This window comes from Jaculus jaculus, chromosome 13 (assembly GCF_020740685.1).
Source record: "Jaculus jaculus isolate mJacJac1 chromosome 13, mJacJac1.mat.Y.cur, whole genome shotgun sequence".
Taxonomy (NCBI): domain Eukaryota; kingdom Metazoa; phylum Chordata; class Mammalia; order Rodentia; family Dipodidae; genus Jaculus; species Jaculus jaculus.
In genome coordinates, this window is record NC_059114.1 from 68,313,776 (window position 1) to 68,340,659 (window position 26,884).

The 26,884-nt window shown below is 42.6% G+C and overlaps 1 protein-coding gene across 5 annotated transcripts in view; it reads left to right on the forward strand.

Annotated features, from left to right (window-relative positions):
• The window catches only part of Dab2 (DAB adaptor protein 2), a 78,066-nt gene extending 51,615 nt beyond the window's left edge, over positions 1-26,451 (forward strand). For 3 of the 5 annotated variants that reach the window (XM_045132328.1, XM_045132326.1, XM_045132327.1), the window contains exons 4-15: positions 1,709-1,807; positions 3,093-3,224; positions 3,702-3,782; positions 4,157-4,183; positions 4,425-4,478; positions 4,856-4,918; positions 8,657-9,292; positions 10,436-10,598; positions 20,056-20,685; positions 22,341-22,450; positions 23,208-23,278; positions 24,473-26,451. In XM_045132328.1, the coding sequence (XP_044988263.1) occupies positions 1,709-1,807; positions 3,093-3,224; positions 3,702-3,782; positions 4,157-4,183; positions 4,425-4,478; positions 4,856-4,918; positions 8,657-9,292; positions 10,436-10,598; positions 20,056-20,685; positions 22,341-22,450; positions 23,208-23,273 (2,061 nt within the window). In that variant the 3' untranslated portion in view covers positions 23,274-23,278; positions 24,473-26,451. The remainder of the gene's footprint in view (positions 1-1,708; positions 1,808-3,092; positions 3,225-3,701; positions 3,783-4,156; positions 4,184-4,424; positions 4,479-4,855; positions 4,919-8,656; positions 9,293-10,435; positions 10,599-20,055; positions 20,686-22,340; positions 22,451-23,207; positions 23,279-24,472) is intronic. The other 2 variants (XM_045132329.1, XM_045132330.1) reach the window with 2 other exon arrangements.
• Positions 26,452-26,884: the final 433 nt, after the last annotated feature.

A 26,884-nucleotide genomic window follows, 5' to 3' on the forward strand; every position in this document is an offset into this window, starting at 1 on the left:
TGATAGAGACACTGCTGTGCTGAGCACTCCTTTATCACTTTTTCTCAGCACTATGGTGCCTTTTGAGTCATCCCAGAAGTCACTGCCATCTGACAAGAGAAGCTTCTCTAGCCAAAAGTGAAAGTAAGCTGGGCCAGGTGGTGCACATCTTTAATCCCAGCACTTGGGAGGCAGAGATAGAAGGACTGAGTGAGTTAGAGGCCACCCTGAGACTCCATAATGAATTCCAGGTCAGCCTGGGCTAGAGGGAATCCCTATCTAAAAAAAAAAAAAAAAAACACTAGACAGGGCTGGAGAAATTGCTTAGTGGTTAAGGTGCTAGCCTGCAAAGCTAAAGGACCCGTGTTCAAATCTCCAGGACCCATGTAAGCCAGATGTACAAGGTGGTGCATGTTTCTGGAGTTCGTTTGCAGTGACTGAAAGAGCAACCTTTATTAGAACACCCATTCTCCCTGTCTTTCTATCTGCCTCTCTCTATCTCCCTCTTTCCCTCTCAATTATAAATACAAAAATATTAAAAAGTGAGAGTATCATTAACAAATGAGTATGAACATTAAGAGAAGTGCTTACAGGGCAGTTTGGAAAGCATAATAAATGCATTTAGCCAGACACCAGCAGGTGTTACTCCTCTGGGCTCATGATTTCCCCTGTCATAGGCTGTCAGGATCACACATGTATTTCCTCCCATAGAGTGGGCCTCCAGTCCAATTAGTGAGTGGGTGGTTTTCCCCATAACAGACATGCCACTATTGTACCCATTGGTTCATTTGACCTGGCTGGCCAAACTTAACCACTGTTGTCCACATCTTCACTGATGACTTCTCTCTCCCATAGGGCTGCATGCAACATAGTTTTTTTCCAGCTTTCTGTCAGCTGGTCTACAGGGAGGAGATTTTAAGCTCACTTCCCAAGCATGTGCAGTCTTTATTTATATTCTTTTATATGTATGTATGTCAGTAAGAGAGAAAGAAAAAAAAAAAAAAAACAAAGAAAGAAGGAAGGAAGGAAGAAAGAGAGAGAGAGAGAGAATGGGCATGCCCAGGGCCTCTACCCACTACAAACAAACTCCAGACACATGTGCCACCTTGTGCATCTGGCTTTATGTGGGTCCTGGGGAATCAAACCTGGGTCCTTAGGTCCTTTACAGGCAAGTGCCTTAGCCACTGAGCAATGTCTCCAGCCCCCTGGTATTGTTTAGTGATAGCCCTTCAGTGTTGGGAATTTCTAAACTTCAGTGTTATGTTACTGTGTGACCCTGTATAAATAAATAATACTCATTGCACAATGCAAGGCTTAGATTCTACATTAACTTAAATGGGGTTACATCTCTTTGGTTTTTCTGGGGTGGGAATCAAACCCATGGTCTTGTACATGTTAGACAACTGCTCTACCACTAAGCTACATCCCCAGTCCTGGAAGGACCACCATTATAGATCTGATAGCCCAGTCCCATTAGTCTTCCAACTGTCTGACGTGAGGCCACCCGTATTCAAGGGACCTGTTCAAGTGTTCCTAGCTAACTGAAGGGTTCCTGGCTCAATGGTTTCTATTTATTGTGTTATATGTGCTGATAAGTGCTAGATTCTCTCATCAATGTCAACCAAGCTGAAAAAAAAAAAGCTGATTGTCTGCCTTTGACATTTTTAGTATTAGAAACATCATGAGAGACTTTAAATCACATTTCTCTCCTATTTTCCCTACCCATCAGGGAATGGCAGCCGCTGGTCGGTCTCAGGGACAACACAAGCAAAGGATCTGGGTCAATATTTCCCTGTCTGGCATAAAAATCATCGACGAGAAAACTGGGGTAAGAATTTGTGCTTCCTGACCAAGTTCTGACCAATAATACGCTATTTGAATTCCTAAGAAATTCCTCTTCCTCAAGGTTCTGTAGGAAAAAATATAGCAGTGTCTACTATTTTTCTAGAAGTCATAGACAGAAAACAGCATAGGAAGTAAGAAGTCAAAATAACTTTATATTTATTTTGGTTGTTTGCAGTAGGGTCTCGCTCTAGACCAGGCTGACCTGAAATTCACTATGTAGTCTCAGGGTGACCTGGAACTCACAGCAATCCTCCTACCTCTGCCTCTGGAGTTCTGGGATTAAAGGCATGCACCACCACTCCTGGCTCCTTGATTTACAGTTTTTATTTTTATTTTTTATTTTTTTGGTTTTTCCATGTAAGGTCTTACTCTACTTCAGGCTGACCTGGAATTTACTATGTAGTCTCAGGGTGCCCTCGAACTCTCTATGATCTTCCTACCTCTGCCTCCCAAGTGCTGGGATTAAAGGTGTGTGCCACCATGCCCGGCTAAGGTTTTTATTTTTAAAAAAATATTTATGTGTGTGTGTGAGAGAGAGAATGGGTGTACCTGGGCCTCTAGCCATTACAAACAAACTCCAGGTGCATGTGCCACCTTGTGCATCTGGCTTATGTGGGTTCTGGGGAATCAAACCTGGGTCATCAGGCTTTGCAGGCAAGTGCCTTAACCACTAAGCCATCTCTCCAGCCCCTGATATAAGATTTTTACATTCCCCCTCACTTTAAATTCTTGGAATACCTGCCTCTCAGCCTGCCTTACATGTGACATCATACCATTGGGGTAAGGAGAGGCAAGAATCAATAATCTCAGGAAATGCATTCTGCACTCTCGTTTTCTTTTCTTTTCTTTTTTTTTTGATTCTTCCTTTTTTATATATTTTGTTTGTATTTTATTTATTTGAGAGAGAGAGAGATAGCAAGAAAGAGGCAGATAGAGAATGGGCACACCAGAGCTTCTAGCCACTGCCAACGAACTCCAGATACATGCACCACTTTGCGCATCTGGCTTACGTGGGTACTGGGGAATCAAACCTGGGTCCTTAGGCTTCACAGGCAAATGTCTTAACCACTGAGCCATCTCTCCAGCCCTCCTCCTTTCTCTTGGAGCCCTCTCTACCAAAGACTAGCTACTGCTCTTCTCTTGAGCCGGAGACTAAAACATCCTTCTTCAATGATTTTACCTCTTCACGTCTACCGTCAATGTCTGATACCTGGCTGCAAATAGATTCCATTTTTCTCATTGTGTCATCCTTTATGTCCCGTTTGAAGGTCATAGAGCACGAACATCCCGTAAACAGGGTTTCTTTCATTGCCCGCGACGTGACAGACAACAGAGCATTTGGTTACGTGTGTGGAGGGGAAGGCCAGCATCAGTTTTTCGCAATCAAAACAGGGCAGCAGGTAAGCCCCGAGCTCTAGGGCACCTGGACGCTATCGTCAGCTAGGAAGCTTACTGGAAACAAGTCCCCAGGCTAGTGATCCTTCCGAGGGTGACTTTAACCTAAAGAATCCTTCTAAAAATGTCACTCATAGCTCTGTGCATGGCGTAAGAACTGTGAGGATGGGCTTCGTCTAAGGTTAATCCTGAATCTGGAGCAGCAGTAAATTTTTCCCCAAATACTTACAGTGCCCCTTGTTTTATCTGAATACCTACAAAAAAAAAAAAAAAGCAGGGGTGACAACTCTTTCTTAACATTAGTGTAACATTTATTGACACTCTTGTCCCTTCGTTATCTGAGAGTGGAGATCCGTGTCAATCACGTCAGTGCAATAAGGAATTTTAAGGCAGATAAAAAACCAGTACTAATGAGAACTGGTGGGAACAAGGAAAAAATGATACGGAGAATAAAATGCTATTCATGTTTTCTCTTGCTTCAGGCTGAGCCATTAGTTGTTGATCTTAAAGACCTTTTCCAAGTTATCTATAATGTAAAGAAAAAGGAAGAAGAGAAGAAAAAGGCAAGTATGGCTTGAAAGAAAATTTCTATTGAATTTACAGCCATTTTTAGGATCATGTTTAATTCTATAGTGATGGCTATACACAGAACCTTTATGGGGCTTATCTTCTATAAGACTCTTCAAGGTATAGAATTGTCTGTTGTTCCTTCCAGGTCATTGTCTCCCTGCAAGCTTCATATGATTCACAGGCTGCACAGAACAATGTAGTTTAAATGTGGAAAGTATCAAATCTAGTATTTATATGGAAAGGGGCCTGTTAGGAAAAATATGCAGGACTCTCTCTTGCCTTGGGCCACGAACCTGCAGGGTTCTGTTTGGCCCTCCTTGACTCTCTTCTCAACATTAAGCCACTGAATTTGCATCTTTCTTTTTAGGCTGAAGAAACCAGCAAAACAGTAGAGGTAAGAACTACGCCTTTGTCTCCCATGACTCCGTGAGTGATGTGTTTGCTGTCTCTTCAAGTCCTTTGCTCTTTCAGCATATTCACGTATGCTAGTGACCCCTGTGGTCATGGGAAACCTATGGTCACATTATCAATCCCCAAGTCATAGTAGCTTAATAGGCTGGTGGGGTAGAAAAATAAATTCTTCAGAAGAAAAGTCATCAGTGAAACCCTAAAATGTTGGCTTTTCTGTTTTTCAGAATGGAAATGAGGCCCTGATGACTCTTGATGACCAGACTAACAAACTGAAGTTGGTATGTTTTACAATCCTTACCTGAGCAGAGGTTCTACTTCCTGTCGATCTTGCTAATGCGGGATCTACGTTAAATGCACATAACAATTCAGTGAGGATAACTATTTACTATGTAATCTCAGGGTGGCCTCGAACTCATGGTGATCCTCCTACCTTTGCCTCCCGAGTGCTGGGATTAATTAAAGGCGTGCACTACCACACCTGGCATGTTTACACTTTCTGATATAAGCAATTTAATATCAAATCTGTATGAATTTGGTGACAATCCCAGTGTGACAACTTGTTTTCCTTAGTTTAGGATGCAAACAATTCTAACAGTATTCAAAGTACCGTTTTTGTAGTACAGACATCTGAATCTAATCCAAATACTTTTTTAAGGGTGTTGACCAGATGGATTTATTTGGGGACATGTCTACACCTCCTGACCTAAATAGTCCAACAGTAAGTGTTTTGTTTTTCAATTTGCAATATAATTGAAATGACATCTATAATCCAAGTTGAAAATTAATCAGGAATCTTGAACATTGCATTTAAACTTGGAATGTGACTGCTGATTTTTCCACATGAAACATAAGTGGCCACTTGAAAAACAGTTTTGGAATCTATTAACACAAATTCAGACATATTAGCATCGCATAGAGGACAAGCCTCTGTTATTAGTCAGATAACACAAGTCCTTAGAAATAATTTTGGGTCAAAAAATAGGAGCTAAGTTGTAATGCTTGGTACAAGTCTATTTGTTAGATAATTGATCATAAAAATTCTTCATTTTTTTCTTTCCTTTGCAACTTAGGAATATGTGTGTTATGAAATAAGAGTTAAGCAAGTAGCTCAGTTACATTCAGCTAAAACTTGTCTTTGCTAGCAAGTTGCTCATTTTTACAAAATATGATGCTATAACCTTCTCAGTCCAGCTAGATCTGCAACAGCCATGGGAGAATGGAGCAGTTTCCTTGATTGGTGAGAAAACCTCATCTACCCCAGAAAGATGTTCAGATTCAAGAAAGATTGTCTTTAGATCTTCTGTTTCTACAAAATAGATTTTAGAAACATGACCATGAAGGAGAGGAAGGCAGTAACCAGACAAGCGGAGAATTAGTTTGACTTAATGAAGTAATGGGGAAGATAACTGATGACGAATCTCTCTTTTGCCTTCTGTTAGCCTTGTTTAGCTTTAAGCAAGGTCTCACTCTATAGTCCAGGCTGACATACAGCTTACTCCATAGCCCAGGGTGGCCTCAAACTCATGGCAATTCTCCTACCTCAGCCTCTTCAGTGCTGAGATTAAAGGTGTGCACCACCACATCTGGCTAGAACATTAACTTTAAAAATATTTTAAACATATTTTTATTTTATTTATCTGTAAAGAGAGAGAGAGACAGAGAGGGAGAAGGAGAGATAGAGAATGGGCATACCAGGGCCTCCTGCTGTTAGAAACTAAAGGCAGATGAGACATCTTGTGCATCTGGCTTTAGGTGGGTCCTGGGGAATTGAACCCAGGCCATCAGGCTTTGCAAGCAAGCACCTTAACTGCTGAGCCATCTCTCCAGCCCTAGAGCATAACTTTTTAAAACCACTTGAGCATTATACTGTTTCAAAAAGCGACAGAGGGAAGGGTCTTTAACTTTAAAATATTGACCACTTGACAGCCCAGCTAGTATGAGAAGACTAAAGAAATAGTCTACCATTAAGGCAATTACATCTGACATAAGCCATGAGATCAGCATACAAAGTTCAAGTCGTGTGTGTATGTGTGTGTATATATATATGCCTTGCAAATGCCATGAGGTAGATACAGGTCGACTAGAAATGGAATAACCAATAAGAAAAGACTTTAATGAATGTGAATTAGAACGGGGTCTTGGAAGTATATAGAGCAGTAGGTAAATGATACCTAAGCCAGACCCATTGAGTCCTCTGCAGGCCATTTTGAAAGTGGTCACAGAAGTTCTGTATATGAATTTAATAAGAATAGCAAGAGGCTACCAACGGGAGTAGAGCCCTCAATTTGACACTTGGAATCAGAGAAGAGACAAGCTCAGGTTGTCAAGCCAAGTAGCATCACAGATTCCTGATTCGTGCATGCCCACATCCTTGGAGCCTCTTTAGACCAGAAACTCCCTTACATATCTCTCAGGCCTTTCTTTTAGATGCTCAGATGGTGTCAAGTGGATGGAGAGCTGACAGTCTAAGAAAGCACTAATAAAACTGAACTGAACTGAGGTGGATGAGGAATCTCATGTCTGCCCTCTGTAATCTGTAAACTGGACTTGAATTTCCAACTCCAGCCTGAGGAGAGCCTTATACATTTTACTTGTAGGGTGATGTGTCAGATTCAGAAGTCTAACGTTGTGGGTCCTGTTTGGTGTCCTAAGAACTTGTGAAGTATTTGAAAGGAGGCTCTGCCAGCTGTGAACACCCAACTGTGCTGACCCAGAGGTGGCTCATGACAAAACGAATAAACACTGAAATCAAGCTCATTCTTCTGATTGTTTAAAGATCCCTTCACTAAGAGATCTTCCAATTCATTTCTTTGATTAAATTTTTAATTGAAGTTCTTTCTTGTGGTGAATCCTTCTAGTTACCAAAAGGAAATCTGGCCTTTAAAGACATTTTTTAACAACTCACAGTAGAAGGCAGTAAAATAGATCTTTCTGTCATGATCACAAAAGAGAATGTGAACTTACAAACATAATATTCTTTTCTCTACAAGCCAAAGAGACTTTGAAATCTGTTTTGTACTTATTAATTTAAAAAGTTAATATTTCTTTAGTGTTGTTCTGGTCCCAATGATCAAACTATTCAGTATTCCACCCAGGTTAATGCTAGACGTCTCCCCTCTCCCAGGTGAGCTAACATAGTTAAGTATTTAAAAGATCAAAACCAGTCAGAAAAGTATGTCAGTATGAGACCCCTGTCCCAGAGTGAGTCACAATTAGCTATGTCATTAAACGGAATAAGGATGTGTCAGATTGATCACGTTTGCTGCTTTTATGCTAAAATTTTATGTAACAGTTAAACTAATTAACATGTCATCAATTTTTTTCTCATATTATAGAGGGAAATAGAAAAAGAAGGTGGAAGAACCTCCACATGTATGAGATACACACACACATATATACACATACATACATATACATACATACATGTCTTTCAAATTAAGCTCTAAGCCCCCACCTGTTCCTTATGCATAAACATTATTCATTGACTTTAATGTCAACGAATGACTTTAGTGTCAATGAAATCATTGCCACAGTTCTGGCAAACACAAGCCACATATTAAAAAAAGAACAAGTGCAAATCCATGAGGTTCATGTGTCCTTGAGATGCAAACAGTATTTTGAGTGCCGTGGTCACAGAAGGACACAGACAAAAAGTCTGTCTAGGAAGAGGTGAGGGAGGGGAGGATGGAGGGTCCTTACTTGGGTAGGACTGGCAACAAAAGCCATCCAGTTTGAGGAGGCATCCAGCGGGCTATGACATAAAGGGAGGGTGCTTATTTTTCCCCCCTCTGAGCGGGGGGAAACTGAACCAAGTATAGGGAAGTGTACCTGATCTTAACCTTCACCGGAATCATAAGCTATAAAATAGGGCACTGTAGAGTGGAGGTGAATGGCAGGATACCTGCCTGGCTTACGTAAAGCCCTTGCAACAATGCAATAAGCAGCGAACTTACTTACTTAGAGAGGTGACGTTCACGACTCTGAACGTACAATAGAGGGGCTGCAGACTGTTCTATGCATCAGGTCCAAAGCTGGACCATGCATCCGCCGTCAGTTCATACACTCCAGTTCAGTATACTTAGATCATCATGGATAGTGATTCATAATTGACGCCCCTTAACCCTTTTGAAGATAATCGGCTAAAACAATGATGACAATGACCTCAGCCCATCTGAATGCATGAACTAAGGTGAGCAGAGACGTGAAGTAAACAAGAGCAAGATTTCATTTCAACAAGGGCCAACAACACCAAGATTCACATTCAAGTTCACGGGCAAGGGAAAGTCTAGTCCACAGGGAGTTGATGGGAGATGGTAATAGTTCCAAATCCTAATGGAAATTTTTGAAAATTCTCGTCATTTCGATATAGATATTTCATGTCAAGACATAACATGGACTAACACTTTCTTCCTGTTTCTCTCTCTCTTTTTTTTTTTTTTCTTTCCAAACATGCTAGGAAAGCAAAGATATCCTGCTAGTGGACCTAAACTCTGAAATCGACACCAATCAGAATTCTTTAAGAGAAAATCCATTCTTAACAAATGGCGTCACCTCCTGCTCTCTCCCGCGACCAAAACCTCAGGCACCTTTCTTGCCTGAAAATGCCTTTTCTGCCAATCTCAACTTCTTTCCCACCCCTAATCCTGACCCTTTTCACGATGATCCTTTCGCACAACCAGATCAGTCGACACCTCCTTCGTTTGATTCTCTCAAATCTCCAGAGCAGAAGAAAGACAATTTGAGTAGCAATGGGCCCCTGAATGGTGACGTTGATTATTTTGGTCAACAGTTTGACCAGATTTCTAACCGGACTGGCAAACAGGAAGCTCAGTCAGGCCCGTGGCCCTACCCAAGTACGCAAACCCAGCAAGCAGTGAGAACTCAGAATGGGGTATCTGAAAGAGAACAGAACGGCTTCCATGTCAAATCTTCCCCGAACCCTTTTGTGGGAAGCCCGCCCAGAGGACTGTCTGCACAGAATGGCTTAAAGGAGGATGGGGACAGCTCTGTCCAGTCCTCCCCACATGACTCCATAGCCATTATCCCACCTCCACAAAGCACTAAACCAGGAAGAGGCAGAAGGAGTGCTAAGGTGAACTGTCTTCTCACGTGTCCATTAGCAGAGTGCATGCTCGGTACCAAAGGGTGGTGTGACGCGAGCTCTCTTCCCTGCTGCTCTCGTAGTTGGCTGTGTGGCTCTGAGCTAGAAGGTGGGATAATAGGGTGCATCAGCTCACCAGGAAAACGCCCCTTAGTTGCCACTATGTCTAAACGTTGTGCTTGTCAAACCCCGCTTTCTGTTTGCATGCCTTACCACTTACCACTAAACTAAACACAAGTTTTCCCCCCCCCCATTTTTAATGCTGCTATGCTTCTGAATCTCTGGTAAGTGTAATCATCTTGTTTGGGGACGGGAGGGCAACCGTTCTTGTGATCCCCCCCCCGGTCCTTCTACCACTAATACACACCCTTCGCACCCATCAGTAATGTCTGTGGTGGCGGTATAAAATTCTCACAGCTGTATCCTCTTTTTAAGTTTCCCTAACAGTAACCCATCATCTTAGAAGAAACTTCCATGTTTCCTATTACCTTTACTATTACCAACCTCATTCACATGCTGGGCGTGGTGGCGCACGCCTTTAATCCCAGCACTGGGGAGGCAGAGGTAGTGAGTTCAAGGACATCCTGACTACATCGTGAATTTCAGGTCCGCCTGGGCTACAGAGAGACCCTACCTCAAAAGACAAAACAAAACAAACAAATTCAAAAAAAAAGCAATGGAAAGTACAGTTTCTACAGGTATCTTTAAATCTCTCAGAAGCATGCAGATCTTCAAATTATGATTGGTATCATCTCCATGTAGACTGACTTACACATCCAACAGAATGATAACATTATTCACAATATTTATGCATAGTTGTGCTTTCTTTCCCCGCTTCAAGTTTTAGCCAGTAAGGAGAGCAGACTGGTACAAAAAGGTAAATGAGGAAAACTGATTACACTTTGCAAGTCCAAGGTTGTAGCAGCCATCAGACCCACTAGTGCACCCATTGGAGGCATATCTGTTTATTCCTCCACCCCTACCTTTGGTATTTTTTTTTAAAGTTATTAACAGTATCAGTAAGAAGGTTTCCGTTTTGTGTCTGTCAACTTTGGGGTGAAGAGCAGGAAGTAGACCTCAGCTGTATTGGATTATTGCTAAGTAACTCTTCTTCCTCCTTCCCTGTCCCATCAGTCTCCAGCAAATGACTTGCTTGCGTCAGACATCTTTGCACCTCCCATCTCAGAACCTCCAGGCCAGACATCACCCACAGGACCCTCTGCAGCCCCACAGAGCAACCCTCTGGATCTCTTCAAAACAAGTGCTCCTGCCCACATGGGGCCCCTCACAGGTCTAGGTAGGTGCCTAATGATGGAGTAAGATGTAGCTCAGCCACAGTCATCTGCACAATGGTGACACTCAGGGGAAGGCGCTCACTACCCACAGAGGGGTTCGTGGGCATAGATTCGTGATCTCGAACAGTCGTCGGACTTTCCTTCCTACACTACTGCTGCCCCTTGGGCACCTCTGCCCAGAGCTTAGAGCTGTTCCATCTGCCAAGAATGAATAAGTCCAGGCTCAGTATTATGTGTGCCTGAGCAGCTGGCAGTAGCTTCCTGGAAGAAAATCGAAAATTATAAGGTGTTCTGAAGTTGGCCCAGCTTTAGTGGTGAGAATTGTAAGGGTTCTGATGTTAGTCCAGCTTTAGTGGTGAGAATTGTAAGGGTCTGATGTTAGTCCAGCTTCAGAGGTGAGAAATGTAAGAGATCTGAAGTTAGTCTAGCCTCGGTGGTGTGAATTGTAAGTGGTCTGAAGTTAGTCCAGCTTCAGTGATGAGAACTGTAAGAGGTCTGAAGTTAGTCTAGCCTCAGTGGTGTGAATTGTAAGTGGTCTAAAGTTAGTCCAGCTTCAGTGATGAGAACTGTAAGAGGTCTGAAGTTAGTCCAGCTTCAGTGGTAAGAATTGTGAGGGGTCTGAAGTTATTCCAGCTTCAGTGGTGAGAATTGTAAGGGTTCTGATGTAAGTCCAGCTTTAGTGGTGAGAAATGTAAGAGATCTGAAGTTAGTCTAGCCTCAGTGGTGTGAATTGTAAGAGGTCTGAAGTTAGTCCAGCTTCGGTGGTAAGAATTGTGAGGGGTCTGAAGTTATTCCAGCTTCAGTGGTGAGAATTCTAAGGGGTCTGATGTTAGTCCAGCTTCAGTGGTGAGAATTGTGAGGGGTCTGAAGTTATTTCAGCTTCAGTGGTGAGAATTCTAAGGGGTCTGACGTTAGTCCAGCTTCAGTGGTGAGAATTGTAACAGCTCTGAAGTGGTCCAGCTTCAGTGGTGAGAATTCTAAGGGTTCTGATTTTAGTCCAGCTTTAGTGATGAGAATTTTAAGGAGTCTGAAGTTGGTCCACCTTTAGTGGTGAGAATTCTAAGGGTTCTGAAGTTAGTCTAGCTTTAGTGTTAAGAATTGTAAGGGTTCTGATGTTAGTTCAGCTTTAGCAGTGAGAATTGTAAGGGGTCTGAAATTGGTCCAGCTTTATTGGTAAGAATTGTGAGGAGTCTTAATTTGTCCCAGCTTTAGTGGCAAGAAGGCAGTGAAAGGAAATATCTTTGTACGATGTATGATGGAAAAGTTGCGTCATTCTGCATGCCTCCCATGTCATTTTCCATAATGGACAGGACGTGTGTCGTGCACCATGAAGGGGTGCAGGTTGAGTCTGAAGCAAGGCTAAGGGATAGAATGACTAAGTGTATGTTCTGGACCTTGCTCTGTCCCTGGGCGTATGGAGTAGGGAAGAGGCACACATCCTGACCCACTTGTGAAGGCTTCTGCCTTAGGGACTCCGTATCCATGTTTTGCTACCAAGGCATCTTAGTAGAGTTTGAAAGAAAGTATTAGAAAGCTGAGCTGGAGGGAGCTCAGAGAAAAGGAAGTAGATCAGCTCCTGGGAGGTGCTGGGGTTCACTTGGATGACTGTATGTGTGCCCGCAGAGGACCCTCTCTGCTGTGGCATGACGCCAAAGGGGCCTTGACAGAGCCCTGGTCCTGCCCCTCCTCAGCCACACCCTGCAGTTGTTTTCGGGTTCCACAGTCCCCCAACAGTAGTGTTTGCTCTCCTGCTGGGTACGCTCTTGGTTTTTTGTTTTGTTTTTTGCTTCTCCTTGGGACCTTTACAAACTCCAAGTAGAATCTGACTGGAGAGGTGGAGTCCATAGATTAAAGAGTTCTCCTTTTCTTGTCACGTTTGACTGGGAATTTAAGATGGTTTTGCCTGCCTCCTGTAGAGTCGGTCCTCAAAACCCCCTTTCATTCTCTTCTCAGCTATTTTCCTGCAAAGAAAGAGATGTTATTTCTGCCACAATAAAGCGTGTTTAGTCATATTTGGAGTAGAGGGGTAAGAAAGGAGTTACTTAACTGCTAAGTGGCTACAAATTCGCCCTGTGAAAAAGCCAGTATTCTAGTTCTCTAGTGAGCACTTCCCCTATCAAGAGACTCCATAAATACTTTGTGCCCCTTGGGGACCTCCCTTTCTGCCTTGCCCCCTTTTCCTGCCCCTCCAAGCGAAGCAGCTTGGTGTCTTCCTGTTGAAGAAAGACAGAGGACTTACATGCAGGGCCTAGGGCGAGATCACAGAGCTTGGCAGTCTAATGCCAATGTCCTGGAGAATTTTTACAGCCAATATTCAACACGTCAGCTCCGAGATACAGCTGGAGCCTATAACTGTTAATGTATTCCGATGAAGCGGAGCTGTTTTGGCAGGTGCCCCTGCTGCGGCCTTGGGGTGCAACCACAGAATACTGATGACTCTTCCAAGTTTGGATCTGGAACTCAAACAGCCCCACAGTGGAGCCCCTGTCCCCTTGCAGTGATCCTCAGCCAAACCATGGAAGGTTGTAGGTCTGGCTTCCGCTAGACCCAGCTGGAGGACTGGAGATCTGGGAGGCGGGGAAAGGGCATTCCAGAAAGGGGAGCCCTCAGCTTTGACTTGTGCCCTGTGTTTTGATCTAGCTTCAGAAGGTAATAAAAATACTTTCTGTCCATGTTCCCCTTTTTCCTAGCCCATGCCCCGCTGAACCATTAATGTATTAAAAACACGCTAGATGGCGTCTGCTAACGGGAATGAAGGCTGGCCAAAATGTATGCTTGCAAAACCTTTCATTCCTGGCCAGTAGAATAATATTTTCTCTTTTACAAATACTCCTCTGACTGATAAGGTCCATGGCTAAAGTCATCGCTTCTCTTAGGGAAAGGCTATTAGCCCAACATGAAAGTTGATAAAATTCCACCTTTTTTTTGTTTGTTTTATTTTGTTTTGTTTTTCAAGTTAGGGTCTCACTCTAGCTCAGGCTGACCTGGAATTCCCTCTGTAGTCTCAGGGTGGCCTTGAACTCACAGTGATCCTCCTACCTCTGCTTCCCGAGTGCTGGGATTAAAGATGTGCACCACCATGCCTGGCTTCTACTTTCTTTTTTTAAAAAAATTATTTGAGGGGAAGGGAAGAGAAGCAGAAAGAGAGAGAACAGGGAAAAAGAATGGGCACACGAGGGTCTCCAGCCCCAGCAAATGAACCCCAGATGCAAGTGCCACCTTGTACATCTGACTTATGTGGGTCCTGGAGAATCGAACCTGGATCCTTAGGCTTCTCAGACAAGTTCCTTAACCGCTAAGCCATCTCTCCAGCCCAAGTCTACTTTCTTTCTTTCTTTACTTATCTTTATCTTTATTTATTTATTTGAAAGCAGAGAAAGATAGAGAGAAGACAGACAGACAAAGAGAGAATGAGGGCACCAGGGCCTGTAACCACTACAAATGAACTCAGATGCATGTGCCCCTTGTGCATCTGGTTTACATAGGTCCTAGAAAATCGAACCTGGGTCCTTTGGCTTCATAGGTAAATGCCTTAACTGCTAAGGCATCTCTCCAGCCCCAATTCTATTTTCTTTGACACATCTCATGAGTTGAAATTATAAGTAAATGACATTGCAGTTAAAAAAATAAATGAATTTGTTTTGAAATAAGTTTTTTGTTTCAAAATTTGTTCAAACTAAGCTCACTTTCAGGGTTTACATTAGCAAATCTAAGAGAACTTGCTCCTAGATTTGTTAGGAAAGAAATGTATCTTTAATGTAAATGGATCCTAAATTCTATCTCAGAAATTGGTATTTGAGTTAAAATTCCATTACAAAAAATAAGTCATGCGTGCATGTATGTATGTGGTGGCACACGTCTTTAATCCCAGCACTTGGGGGGCAGAGGTAGGAGGATTGCTGTGAGTTTGAGGCCACCCTGAGACTATATAGTACAGTCCAGGTCAGCCTGGAGGGCTGGCTTTAATGGTTAAGGCGTTTGCCTGCAAAACCAAAGGACCCAGGTTCGACCTATGGTAGCCAAATGCACAAGGGGGCACACGCGACTGGAGTTCATTTGTGGTGGCTAAAGGCCCTGGCACGCCCATTCTCTGTCTCTCTATTTCTCTCTCTCTCTCCCTCATTCTCTGTCAAATAAATAAATAAATAAGAAAGTGTGTAATAAAAGAAAAAAACACTGTGAAGCCAAGCGTAATGGCACACATCTTTAATTCCAGCACTTTGGAGGCAGAAGTAGGAGGATCACCGTGAGTTCAAGGCCAGCCTGAGACTACAGAGTGAATTCCAGGTCAGTCTAGGTTAGAGTGAGACCCTATCTCAAAAACAAAAACCAAAAAACAAACAAACAAACAAACGAAAAACAAACAAACAAAAAAAAAAAAACACTCCAAAGGAGCAGAACACCAGCATCTTCCATGTATAAGGATGAGGCCAGATTTAGTTTTGTTGTTTGTTAGTGATGACAGTTTAACTGATTCATAAATGCACTTGGGAAGCGAAAATGTCATATATTAGAACAAGATGTAGGGCATGAAGCTTAAAAGAAACGGGCGGGATTTTCATGACGTAACTAATTCCATGGCAAGGGTGCAGGCCATGGAGTCATTTACCCAAGAGATCACATTCCCTGACACAGACCCTAGTTCCCCAGGAAGAATTTCTGCTTTCCATTTCCTTCTCTCTTCCTTTGCCCATTTTAATACTCTTCCCTAACTTCTGGGCAAGGTTTAGTGAATGACACATAGCTTTTATTCGAAGCAGCCCTCCCAGAATAATGGCCTTTCTTATCTATCTATCTATCTATCTATCTATCTATCTATCTATCTACCTACCTATCTATCCAAAACTATCTTGGTCTTAAATAAATTTTATCTTCCCTTTATACCGTTATGTCAACTTATTGAACAAGGAAAAGCAGGAGGGAGGGGTATAGGAAGAGGAGAGGAAGAGTAGGAGTTAAAAAGAACAAATTGTTTTAAAAAGGTTATTACCAAAAAAAAGCAAGGACAGTAATTGGAAGGAAGCATGTTTGAGGCCTTAAGCGCCTACATGATAGCTGGTTTCCGTAAGTCCACAGACAGGAGCCAGCTACTAAATGAAACAGCGAATAACGACTCAGAGAGTGGAGTGCATTTTCTTAAAGAACTACTTCATAATCAATGTGGCGCTTGTGTATGTAAATGTACCCACTGAACAAGTCAGTTCTGGCTACTAACAGGCTATGTTCAGAGCATCTGAGATCCACCAGCTTAAGAATAGCAAGGGGTCATTTTTTTTTTTTATTAAGAATGTAAGCTGGGCATGGTGGCACACGCCTTTAATTCCAGCACTCAGGAGGTAGAGGTAGGAGGATCATGAGTTCAAGGCCATCCTGAGACTACATAGTGAATTCCAGGTCAGCCTGGGCTAGAGTGAGACCATACCTCAAAAAATCAAAAATAAAATTTAAAAAAAAAGAATGTATGTATTGTGTCAACTTCTTTTCTCTTGTTTTTTTTTTATAAATATTTTATTTATTTATTTGAAAGAGATAAAGAGGGAGAGAGAGAATAGGCGTGCCAGGGCCTCCAGCCACTGCGGATGAACTCCAGATGCATGTGCCCTCTTGTGCATCTGGTTTATGTGGGTCCTGCGGAATTGAGCCTAGAACCGGGGTCCTTAGGTTTCACAGGCAGGTGCTTAACCGTTAAGCCATCTCTCCAGTACATTTTTTTTCTTTTTTTAATTTTAATTTTTATTAGCTATGGGCATACTTAGTATGTAAACAACACATGTTGGTACCATGCTCTCCCTCATTCCTGCTCCTTTCCTGAAGAGGCCTTCCTCATTGTAGATGCAGATCGGTGAGACCACGTGACAATTATCTTTCTGTGATTATGTGAGTTTGCTTGTATTATTCCAAGTTTGACATTTTTCTACAAATGTCATTGTGTCATTTCTTTTTTCCTTACTGCTGAGTAGAATTCCATCTTGTAGATATTCCACATCTTGGTTATCCATTTGTCTAATGCTGGGCACCTGGGTTGATTCCAGCTCTTGGCTAATATGAATTGAATAGCTATAAACATGGCTGAACAAACATCTGTGAACTGAGGTGTGGAACTTTTAAGGTAGACGCCCAGTAAGAGAACAACAGGGTCTGTTGGTAACTCTATATTCATCCTTTTCAAGAGTCCATATTGATTTCCATAGTGGTTGTATCAGCTTACATTCCCACCAACAATGAATGAGTGTTCCTATTTCTCCACATCCTTGTGAACATTTGTTTTCATTTGATTTTTTAATGTTTGCTATCCTTATTGGGGTAAGGTGGAATATTATAGTTGTTTTAATTTGCATTTCTCTAATGGCTAGGGATGTAGAAGATTTTTTTTTTTATTTGTTTTTAAACTATTCTATTTTATTTATTTAATTTTTGGGGTTTTCAAGGTAGGGTCTCACTCTAGCCCAGGCTGACCTGGAATTCAATATGGAGTCTCAGGGTGGCCTCAAACTCATGGTGATCCTCCTACCTCTGCCTCCCAAGTACTGAGATTAAAGGCATGTGCCACCACGCCTGGTTGAACATTTTCTTAACATGTGTGTTAGCCATTTGTCATTCTTCCTCTGAGTACTCCTATTCAGTTCTCTGCCCCACTTTTGGAGTGGGTTGTTAGATTTTTTTATTGGTTAGTTTGTTGAATTCTTTGTAGATTCTAGATATTAGGCTTCTGTCAGTGGTATAGCTAGCAAAGATTTTCTCCCATTCAGTGGGTACCATATTGGCTTTGCTTATGGTATGTTTGTATGTGCAAAAGCTGTTTAGCTTCATGAGATCCCATTGGTTGAATGCTTGTTTAATTTCCTGGGCTACTGGGATTTTGTTCAGGAAGTCTTTTCCCCAGGCCTATATTGTGGAGCATGCCTATGTTTTCTTCCAGTAGTTGAAGAGTTTCAGGTCTTATATTGAGGTCTTTAATCCATTTGGACTTGATTTTTGTGTATGGCAAAATGAGTGGGTCTAATTTTATTTTTCTACATATGGTCATCCAACTTGTCCAACACCATTTGTTGAAGATGCTGTCTTTTCTCCAGTCTACATTATTGGCAAATTTGTCAAAGATCATGTAGCTACAGCTACTTGACCTAGGGTCTTCAATTCTGTTCCTTTGGTCTGTTTCTTTCTCTTTCTCTTTATTTTTTTTTGCCAGTACCATACTGTTTTTGTTACTATGGCTTTGCAATATAGTTTTAGATCGGGTATGGTGATACTTCCAGAGTGTCTACCCCCCCCCCCAAGGATATGTGGATATGTTTGGGTATCTGAGGCCTGCTAGTATTTCATATGAAGGTTTTGTTTTGTTTTGTTTTGTTTTTTGAGGTAAGGTCTCACTGTAGCCCAGGCTGACCTGGAATTCACTAAGGAGTCTCAGGGTGGCCTTGAACTCACAGCGATCCTCCTACCTCTGCCTCCCGAGTGCTGGGATTAACGGCGTGCGCCACTATGGCCAGTTTCCATATGAATTTTGAGATCATTTTTTCAATCTAGTGAGGAAAGTTGAAACAAAGTGATAGTAGGAACATGCAGTACACATTTGGTTACTAGCTATCCCATGTCCTCCAGAGTGACTTAGACTCTCAGAGGTGGTATTTTTGCATCAGCATCAAGCCTTAATAATGATTCAGTATACTTGCCCTGTAAGTGCTTTCTTAATGCTACCCAGAAAGTCATGGTGTTTTGGTTGTTGTTGTTTTTCCAGGTAGGGTCTCACTGTAGCTCAGGCTGACCTGGAATTCACTCTGTAGTCTCAGGGTGGCCTCGAACTCACAGTGATCCTCCCACCTCCGTCTCCCAAGTGCTGGTATCAAAGGCGTGTGCCACCATGCCTGGCTTGTTTGTTTGTTTTTTGAGGTAGGGTCTCTCTCTAGCCCAGGTTGACCTGAAATTAGACTCAGGCTGACCTCAAACTCAAGCTGATCCCTCCCACTTCTGCTTCTCTAGTGCTGAAATCAAAGGTGTGTGCCACCATGCCCGGCCAGGACAGAATGACTTGCTACTATATGGCTACATTACATCTTTAGGGTTTTGGTGTTTTTTTTTTTTTTTTTTTTTTTTTTTGGTCTTTTGAGGTAGGGTTTCACACTAGTCCAGAATGACCTGGAATTCACTATGTAGTCTCAGTGTAGCCTCAAACTCCTGACCATCCTCCTACCTCTGTCTCCCAAGTGCTGGGCCTAAAGGAGTGTGCCACCATACCCAGTTCAATATATTACATCTTTCCTATCCTCAATTGATGGCTATCTGAGTTATTTCCATTTCTTCTGTATCCTGAAAAAAATAAATGCTCTGAATACACTCATACTAACTTTTCTGTGAACATGACTTTTCAATTGCCTTTGGTACATACCTAGGACTGGAATTACTTTAACCAAAGTATTTTTTTTTTTACTTTTTTTTTGTCTTTCTCATCTCTAATTTTTTTTCTCAATTTTTATTAACATTTTCCATGATTATAAAAGAATATCCCATGGTAATACCCTCCCCCCCCATTTTCCCCTTTGAAATTCCATTCTCCATCATATCCCCTTCCCATCTCAATCAGTCTCTCTTTTATTTATTTATTTATTTTTTTGGTTTTTTGAGGTAGGGTCTCACTCTGGTCCAGGCTGTCCTGGAATTAACTCTGTAGTCTCAGGGTGGCCTTGAACTCATGGCGATCCTCCTACCTCTACCTCCCGAGTGCTGGGATTAAAGGCGTGCGCCACCACGCCCGGCATTCTTTTATTTTGATGTCATGATCTTTTCTTCCTCTTACAATGGTCTTGTGTAGGTAGTGTCAGGCACTGTGAGGTCATGGATATCCAGGCCATTTTAACCAAAGTATTTTCTATGCGTATATGAAAACATCACAATTTACGCCCATGATTTTTTTTTATTTATTAGCATTTTCCATGATTATAAAAAAAATCCCATGTTAATTCCCTCCCTACCCCCCCACACTTTCCCCTTTGAAATTCCATTCTCCATCATATTACCTCCCCATCACAATCGTTGTACTTACATATATACAATATCAATCTATTAAGTACCCTCCTCCCTTCCTTTCTCTTCCCTTTATGTCCCCTTTTTATTTTTTTTTTAATATATTTTTTTTTAATTTTATTTGAGAGCGACAGACAGAGAGAAAGACAGATAGAGGGAGGGAGAGAGAATGGGCGCGCCAGGGCTTCCAGCCTCTGCAAACAAACTCCAGACGCATGCGCCCCCTTGTGCATCTGGCTAACGTGGGACCTGGGGAACCGAGCCTCGAACCCGGGTCCTTAGGCTTCACAGGCAAGCGCTTAACCGCTAAGCCATCTCTCCAGCCCTATGTCCCCTTTTTAAATTACAACGCCCATGATTTTGTACACTTAGCCATGTGTTACTTAGAATATTAAAAGAATTCTCTGCAAGCTTGTGTCATGTCTTCTCTTCCTTCAGGAGGTGTGTCAGCCGCCCACCCTCCGGCAGGACCTTGGAGCACACCCGTCGTCTTCAACCAGACCACGTCCATGGTCCCAGGAGTCATGATAGGTCAACCTCCAGGTTTCGGCCAGCCAGTCGTTTTTGCTACAAGCCCAGCTGTTCAAGGTTGGAACCAGCCTTCGTCTTTTGCCACGGCCTCAGCTTCCCCCCCAGCCCCTGCCATGTGGGGTGCTTCTCCATCTATGACACCCAGTGCCTGGTCATCCACAAGCTCTCTGGGGAACCCGTTTCAGAGCAACATTTTCCCACCTCCTGCCGTGCCTGCCCAGCCCTCTCCCGTCATGTCCTCTCTCCTGGCCTCGCCTCCGCAGCCACCTCCCAGAAATGGCCCACCGAAGGACATCCCCACCGATGCTTTCACGGCCTTAGACCCACTTGCCGATAAAGAAGCCAAGGAAGTGAGGGAGATGTTTAAGGACTTCCAACTGCGGCAGCCGCCTGTTTTGCCCTCAAGGAAAGGAGATCCCCTTCCTACCGGGACTTCAAGTGCCTTTTCCAGTTATTTCAACAGTAAAGTCGGCATTCCTCAGGAGAACGCAGACCATGATGACTTCGATGCCAATCAACTGTTGAGCAAGATCAATGGTAAGCTGGTCCTTCCTGTGCCTACCTACTGTGCCAATGGATGTCTCTCTTAGAAAAGTCTCCACCCACCCACAGTCTCGTTCTTGCTCCTTTCTTTCTTTCCTTCTTTCTTTCTTTCCTTCCTTCCTTCCTTCCTTCCTTCCTTCCTTCCTTCCTTCCTTCCTTCCTTCCTTCCTTCCTTCCTTCCTTCTTTCTTTCTTTCTTTCTTTCTTTCTTTCTTTCTTTCTTTCTTTCTTTCTTTCTTTTGTTTCGTTGTGTTGTGTTGTGTTGTTTTGTGTTTTTCAAGGTAGGCTCTCACTGTAGCTCATGCTGACCTAGAATTCACTATGTAGTCTCAGGGTGGCCTTGAACTTATGGCAGTCCTCCTACCTCTGCCTCCCAAGTGCTTGGATTAAAGGCGTGCGCCACCTCGCCCACTCATTCTTGCTTTTCTATTCAGAGTTATGGAGGTAACTTAACTGTTTAACTCAGAGCCAATCACATAACCCAGCCAGTTCTAAAGGTCTTCCCCAGTGCTGCCCTCTGGTGTCGGCTATTTATTTATTTATTTTTTTTTTTACTGACAACTTCCATAAAGGTGGCGACTCTTAAAAAGGTGTCAGAGGTATTGATGTGTGGACCGGAGCTGAAATAATAAAGCCTCATCCACTTTCCTTGTCCACCAACATCCTAAATGTCCCCTACTTCAGATAAAATACATATAGCGTGGCTGGAGAGATGACTTCACAGTTAAGGCGCTTGCCTGTAAAACCTAAGGATCCAGGTTCAATACCCCAGTAGCCACATAAAGCCAGATGCGCAAGGCGGTGCATGCATCTGCAGTTTGTTTGCAATGGCTGGAGGTCCTGGCACATCCATTCTCACTTTCTGTCTCAAGTAAATAATAAATAAAATAAGCCATGTGCGGTGGTGCACACCTTTAATCCTAACACTTGGGGGGCAGAGGTAAGAGGATCACACTGTGAATCTGAGGCCACTCTGAGAAGACATAGTGAATTCCATGTCAGCCTGGACTAGAGTGAGACCCTGCCTCAAAAAGCTAAAATAATAATAAAATATTATACATACATACATACATTATATATATACATATATATACATACACACAGACACACACACACATATATCGATCTCTACTGAGGAGGGACGGATTTGTATATATCATTGAGAGTCCTGGTATGTGTGGTGACTTTTATTTCACTGGTGTAAACTTTTTTCTTTCTTTCTTTTTCTTTTTGTGGTTTTTTGAGATAGGGTCTCACTTTAGCTTAGGCTGACCTGGAATTCACTATGTAGTTTCAGGGTGGCCTCGAACTCACAGCAATCCTCCTACCTCTGCCTCTCTGTCTCTCTCTCTCTTAGTGTTCTTTGTGAGTATGTGGTTATGTATGCATGGGTGGGTCAGAGTCTGTGGCCACTGCAAATGAACACCAGAAATCATGTGCACCATCTTGTAGTTGGCTCATTATAGAATCCATCCCAGGCCAACAGGCTTGCAAGGAAGTGTCTTTAACTACTGAGCCATCTCTCCAGCGTCTAGTGTAAATTTCAAAAGTACAGAATTATACTTCACAGGTAAATTGACTGGGAAACATGTGCTCTACATGGGGAAGGCTTGTCTACTGACATTTGGGGGGGGGTTTCTTCTATTCTAGAACCACCAAAGCCAGCTCCCCGACAAGGTGCCCTGCCAGTTACCAAACCTGCTGACAATGCATTCGAGAACCCTTTCTCCAAAGGACCCTTCAGTTCACCACAACCCCCTGTAAGTACCGACTCCTAGAAGCTCTGAAGCACATGTCACATAGAGCTGTAGTGTCCTGAATCAGTATTACATGAAAGATGACATTATTTATTTATTTATTTATTTATTTATTTATTTATGGGAGAGACAGAGAGGGAGAGAATGGGCGCACCAGGGCCTCCAGCCACTGCAAAGGAACTCCAGACACATGCGCCCCCTCATGCATCTGGCTTAGCGTGGGCACTGGAACCCATGTCCTTTGGCTTTGCAGGCAAGCGCCTTAGCTACTAAGCCATCTTTCCAGCCCCAAGAATGACTTTTTAAAAAATACTTTACTTATTGAGAGAGAGAGAGAATGGGCACACCAGAGCCTCTGGCCACTGCAAATGAAGTCCAGAAAACGTGTGCCACCTTATGCATCTGGCTTACGTGGGTCCTGGGGAACCGAGCCTCGAACCGGGGTCCTTAGGCTTCACAGGCAAGTGCTTAACTGCTAAGCCATCTCTCCAGCCCCAGGCTGACATTCTTCATCTGCCACCTACAGTTCTGCAGATCATTGAAATAACACTTCATTTGTGGGGAAATAAATGCAGCTCTTCTCGGCTTTGGCTGAGAATACGTAATACGTGCCACCATCTGCAAGCAGGCAGGCTCAGATCCTTTTGCAGATGTACATGACATCTGGCCTATATTCTAAGTGGTGTGCAAAGGAAATTGAAATGCGGGTTTCTCCTTGCATTGATTGTATTGGTTGGCTGGATGGATTTTCTCTCCTCAGATGGCTTCTCCTCAACCTGTGTCTTCTGATGTGTACAGGGATCATTCTGGAAACCCTTTTGCCTAGCTGCTGTAAGTGGACCATCTACCTTGCAGAGGACACTGAGTGAGAGAGGGTGGTACTGTCATGGGTGACGGCTGAGATTTTGTTGTCAGAATTAAAGAGGTTAATTTAGGAGCTATGGATATGGAAATCTATACTTAACTAATTCAACAAGGACGAGGCTAGGCATTTCAAAAATCAGTTCTTAAATATATCCCAAAACAGTAGTCTAGTTATGAAATATAAATTTCAAGACATATCAGTAATACATAGAAGTAAAACTCAATATATGCGCATACATACATGTGCATATGTACATGCATAATTTTCTAGACTTCAATTGTTGTTGTTGTTTTTGTTGTTTTGTTTTCTTTTTTCCAAGGTAGGGTCTCACTCTAGCCCAGGCTGATCTAGATCTCACTCTGTAGTCCCAGGGGCTGGCTTGAAGTCACAGCGATCCTCCTACCTCTGCCTCCCAAGTACTGGGATTAAAAGCATGTGTCACCACGCCCGGCTTGTTGTTTGATTTTATTTATTTGCACATGTATGGGGTGGCGTGTGCGTCTCATGCCCCTGCAGGATGCAAATGAGCTCCACATACATGTACTCAGCTCTACATGAGTGCTGAGTAATTGAACCTGGGTCAGTAGGTTTTACAAGTAAGCACTTTTAACTGCTGAGCCATCTCCCTAACCCACAAACTGGTTCTTTCCCATATAGAAATACATAAATCAGGCCTAGAGCTTAATAACATTAGTAACAATGATCTGTTAATAGATTGGACACTATCATGAGACTGCATGATTGGAGAGCTATCATGAGAGAAAACAGCTAACATTATTACTCTATTTATTTTACACACACATGTTTCTTTTTCTAGGCAAGGGCCTTGCTAGGTAGCGCAGGCTGGTCTTGAGCTTATATGTAGCCTGCATATATCATCATACCTGGTGTGTGTGTGTGTGTGTGTGTGTGTGTGTGTGTTTTATTTGTTTTTTCAAAGTCGGGGTTCACTCTATCCCAGTCTCACCTGGTTTCAGGGTGGCCTGCAACTCACATTGATCCTCCTACGGCTGCCTTGAGAGTGCTGGGATTAAAGGCATGCGCCAGCACACCCGGCTTAATGTTACTAACATTTTTAATAACGCCTTGATATTTAATACATTGACATTCAACCCAAAAATTCTAACCACAGATTTTCTTTCTCCTCCGTAATTCTCTAGGAACTTGCAATGCCGGTCTTCCAGAGGAACAAGGAGATTGGCCTTAGCAGTCCAGGACAAAGCTATTAGCCAGACACGTCCTGACTCCTGTCTTTGATCCAGCTTTGACATATTACATGTTGCTTTATTCCTTGTTGGCTCTTCTACTTGTCAAATGCCTTTTCCTTTCTGTCTAGGCTAAAGCTAAACTGAATATGTTGCCTTATGGAAATTAAGATCCTAAACTCTAGCTAAAATGTAATGAAGTACCTTTCCTACCAAATCCTCACCGGGAGTGTCTCTGGAATGATCCAAATGAGAGGTGCAGCTACCACGTCCCCCCATACTCTACTGCTTTGTGCAAATGTTCAAGTACTTACAGCCTAAAATCATAGGTAGGGGTACGTGGTACAGAGCATAATAACATGCAAGGGGTTCAGTTCAGCAAGGTACTTTTTTTTAATAGATAGCTTACTTCAGACCAATATTCAGAAAGAAATTTTCAAATGAATGAAAGAAAAATTGACTTCTCCTTAGACACTTTGGAACCTAACCCACCTGTGATGTCAGCTTCTCTCTCCACTGATGGGATCTTTGATCAACTCGCCCTCAACAGATGCTTTCCATTGTCCTGGAAAGAGAAAGTTTTGACTCATGGGTTGCCTTTCAAAGCTCATAGGATAAGAAATTATCACTTTGGGACCTCAGACTTTTTTTTTGTTTTTCATTCCAAGCATTTTGAAGCTGTTCGATTCTGGTGACCTTATATGGCCTGAAGTTTTCTAGATTGTTCTGATTGCATCTCATGTAATTGTTTTCTCAGTAAAGATGATTATTATGTATATAATTTCAAGATGTAATTTCTCCTCTCTATGAAGATTTCTACTAAGGCCAAGACTGCCTCCCCCAACCTTCCTTTAATCACCTGCTAGCTATTGCAAATGAGAGAAAAGCATTATTCATCTGTCTTCATCTTTCCCTCTGCATTTTATTTCCAGTCCATTTTGCTCCTGGGTTCATATGGCATTCCCTCCCTGTTACAAGGAACAGACTTTTCATTGGGCCAAAAAAGCATTGAGTGGCTCACAGATCTGGAGTCTCTCTTCCTTCTCAGTCATTGCTAGTCCAGTAACTATGCTGGAAGAACCTTCATCTTCTCGTAGGACTGGGGACCCTCCTCTTCAGTTCCAGGAGAGCAATCAACATGGAGAAGAATCTAGACTCACTTCAGCAGTGAAGGACTTCTTCTGAAGAGGAATACATCATAAAGGGCAGAGTGTGTCTGTGCCAAACACACCAGGCCTCACTGGAAGTCACAGTAGGCCTTTTTCAAAGTAACTGGAAAACTTTCTTGAAGCGACGGTCAGAGAGCCAGATAAATGGGAGAAGAAAAGGTGCCAGACAAGTACTTGAGGTTATTATTGAAAATCTAATTGCTGCAGTGTTTTCCTGGTAACCTTGGAGAAAGTTCCCCAGCTCATTTTCAGTTCTATTGTTAGCACAGTTCTGAAGGCTTTGTTCCTGCCAAAATGAGTTTTGTTGAGTTTATGTTTATTTTTTGTAAAGGTTATCTCTTGACCCCTTATGCTCAGGTTCTGGTGGATGTTAATCAACCATATATAAGCTTACCTTTAAGTGGAAGAAGAAAATGACTGCTCAGGATTTAAACAAGAAGGTGGCCTTGTGAGCCTCTATTGATTTAGCCCCAAGCAGTCCAAGCTAAAAGTCTTGTGGGTTTATGTTTAATAATAGTCGATTATCTATGGCATATTTTTCTGTCTGGCTTCTTCCTTCGTCATGATAAACACAAACTTGAAACAGTACTTTAAAAGTCCAAACACTTCAAGTGCTAAACTGGAGGCAACTATTTCTAGATAGTTGAGTTTTTACAAGTGCTGATCAGCCACATAACTGTTGTATACATACTTGTTTTCCTGTGCACTTTCTGTATGCAAATAAAGCTATAAATTTACTCATTTCAATAAACTGGAATGACACAATCACATGGGTCACTGTCAGCTTATTCTAATAGTAAACATATTTAAATAAATAAGTTTACTTATTTGTGAGAGACATAGAAAGGAGAGAGAGAGAATGGGTGCACCAGAGCCTCCAACCACTGCAAATGAACTCCAGATGCATGTGCCACCATGTGCATCTGGCTTACATGGATTCTGGGGAATTGACTTGGGTCCTTAGGCTTCATAGGCAAGCACCTTAACTGCTAAGCCATCTCTCCAGCCCTTATTTTATTTATTTATTGGTAAACACAGAGAGACAGAGAAAAGAGACTGAGAGACAAAGAATGGGCATGCCAGGGCCTCTAGCCTCTAAATGAACTCCAGACACATACGCCACACTACCTTATGCAGCTGGCTTTACGTGAGTACTGAGGAATCAAACTCGGACCATTAAGCTTTGCAAGCAAGCACC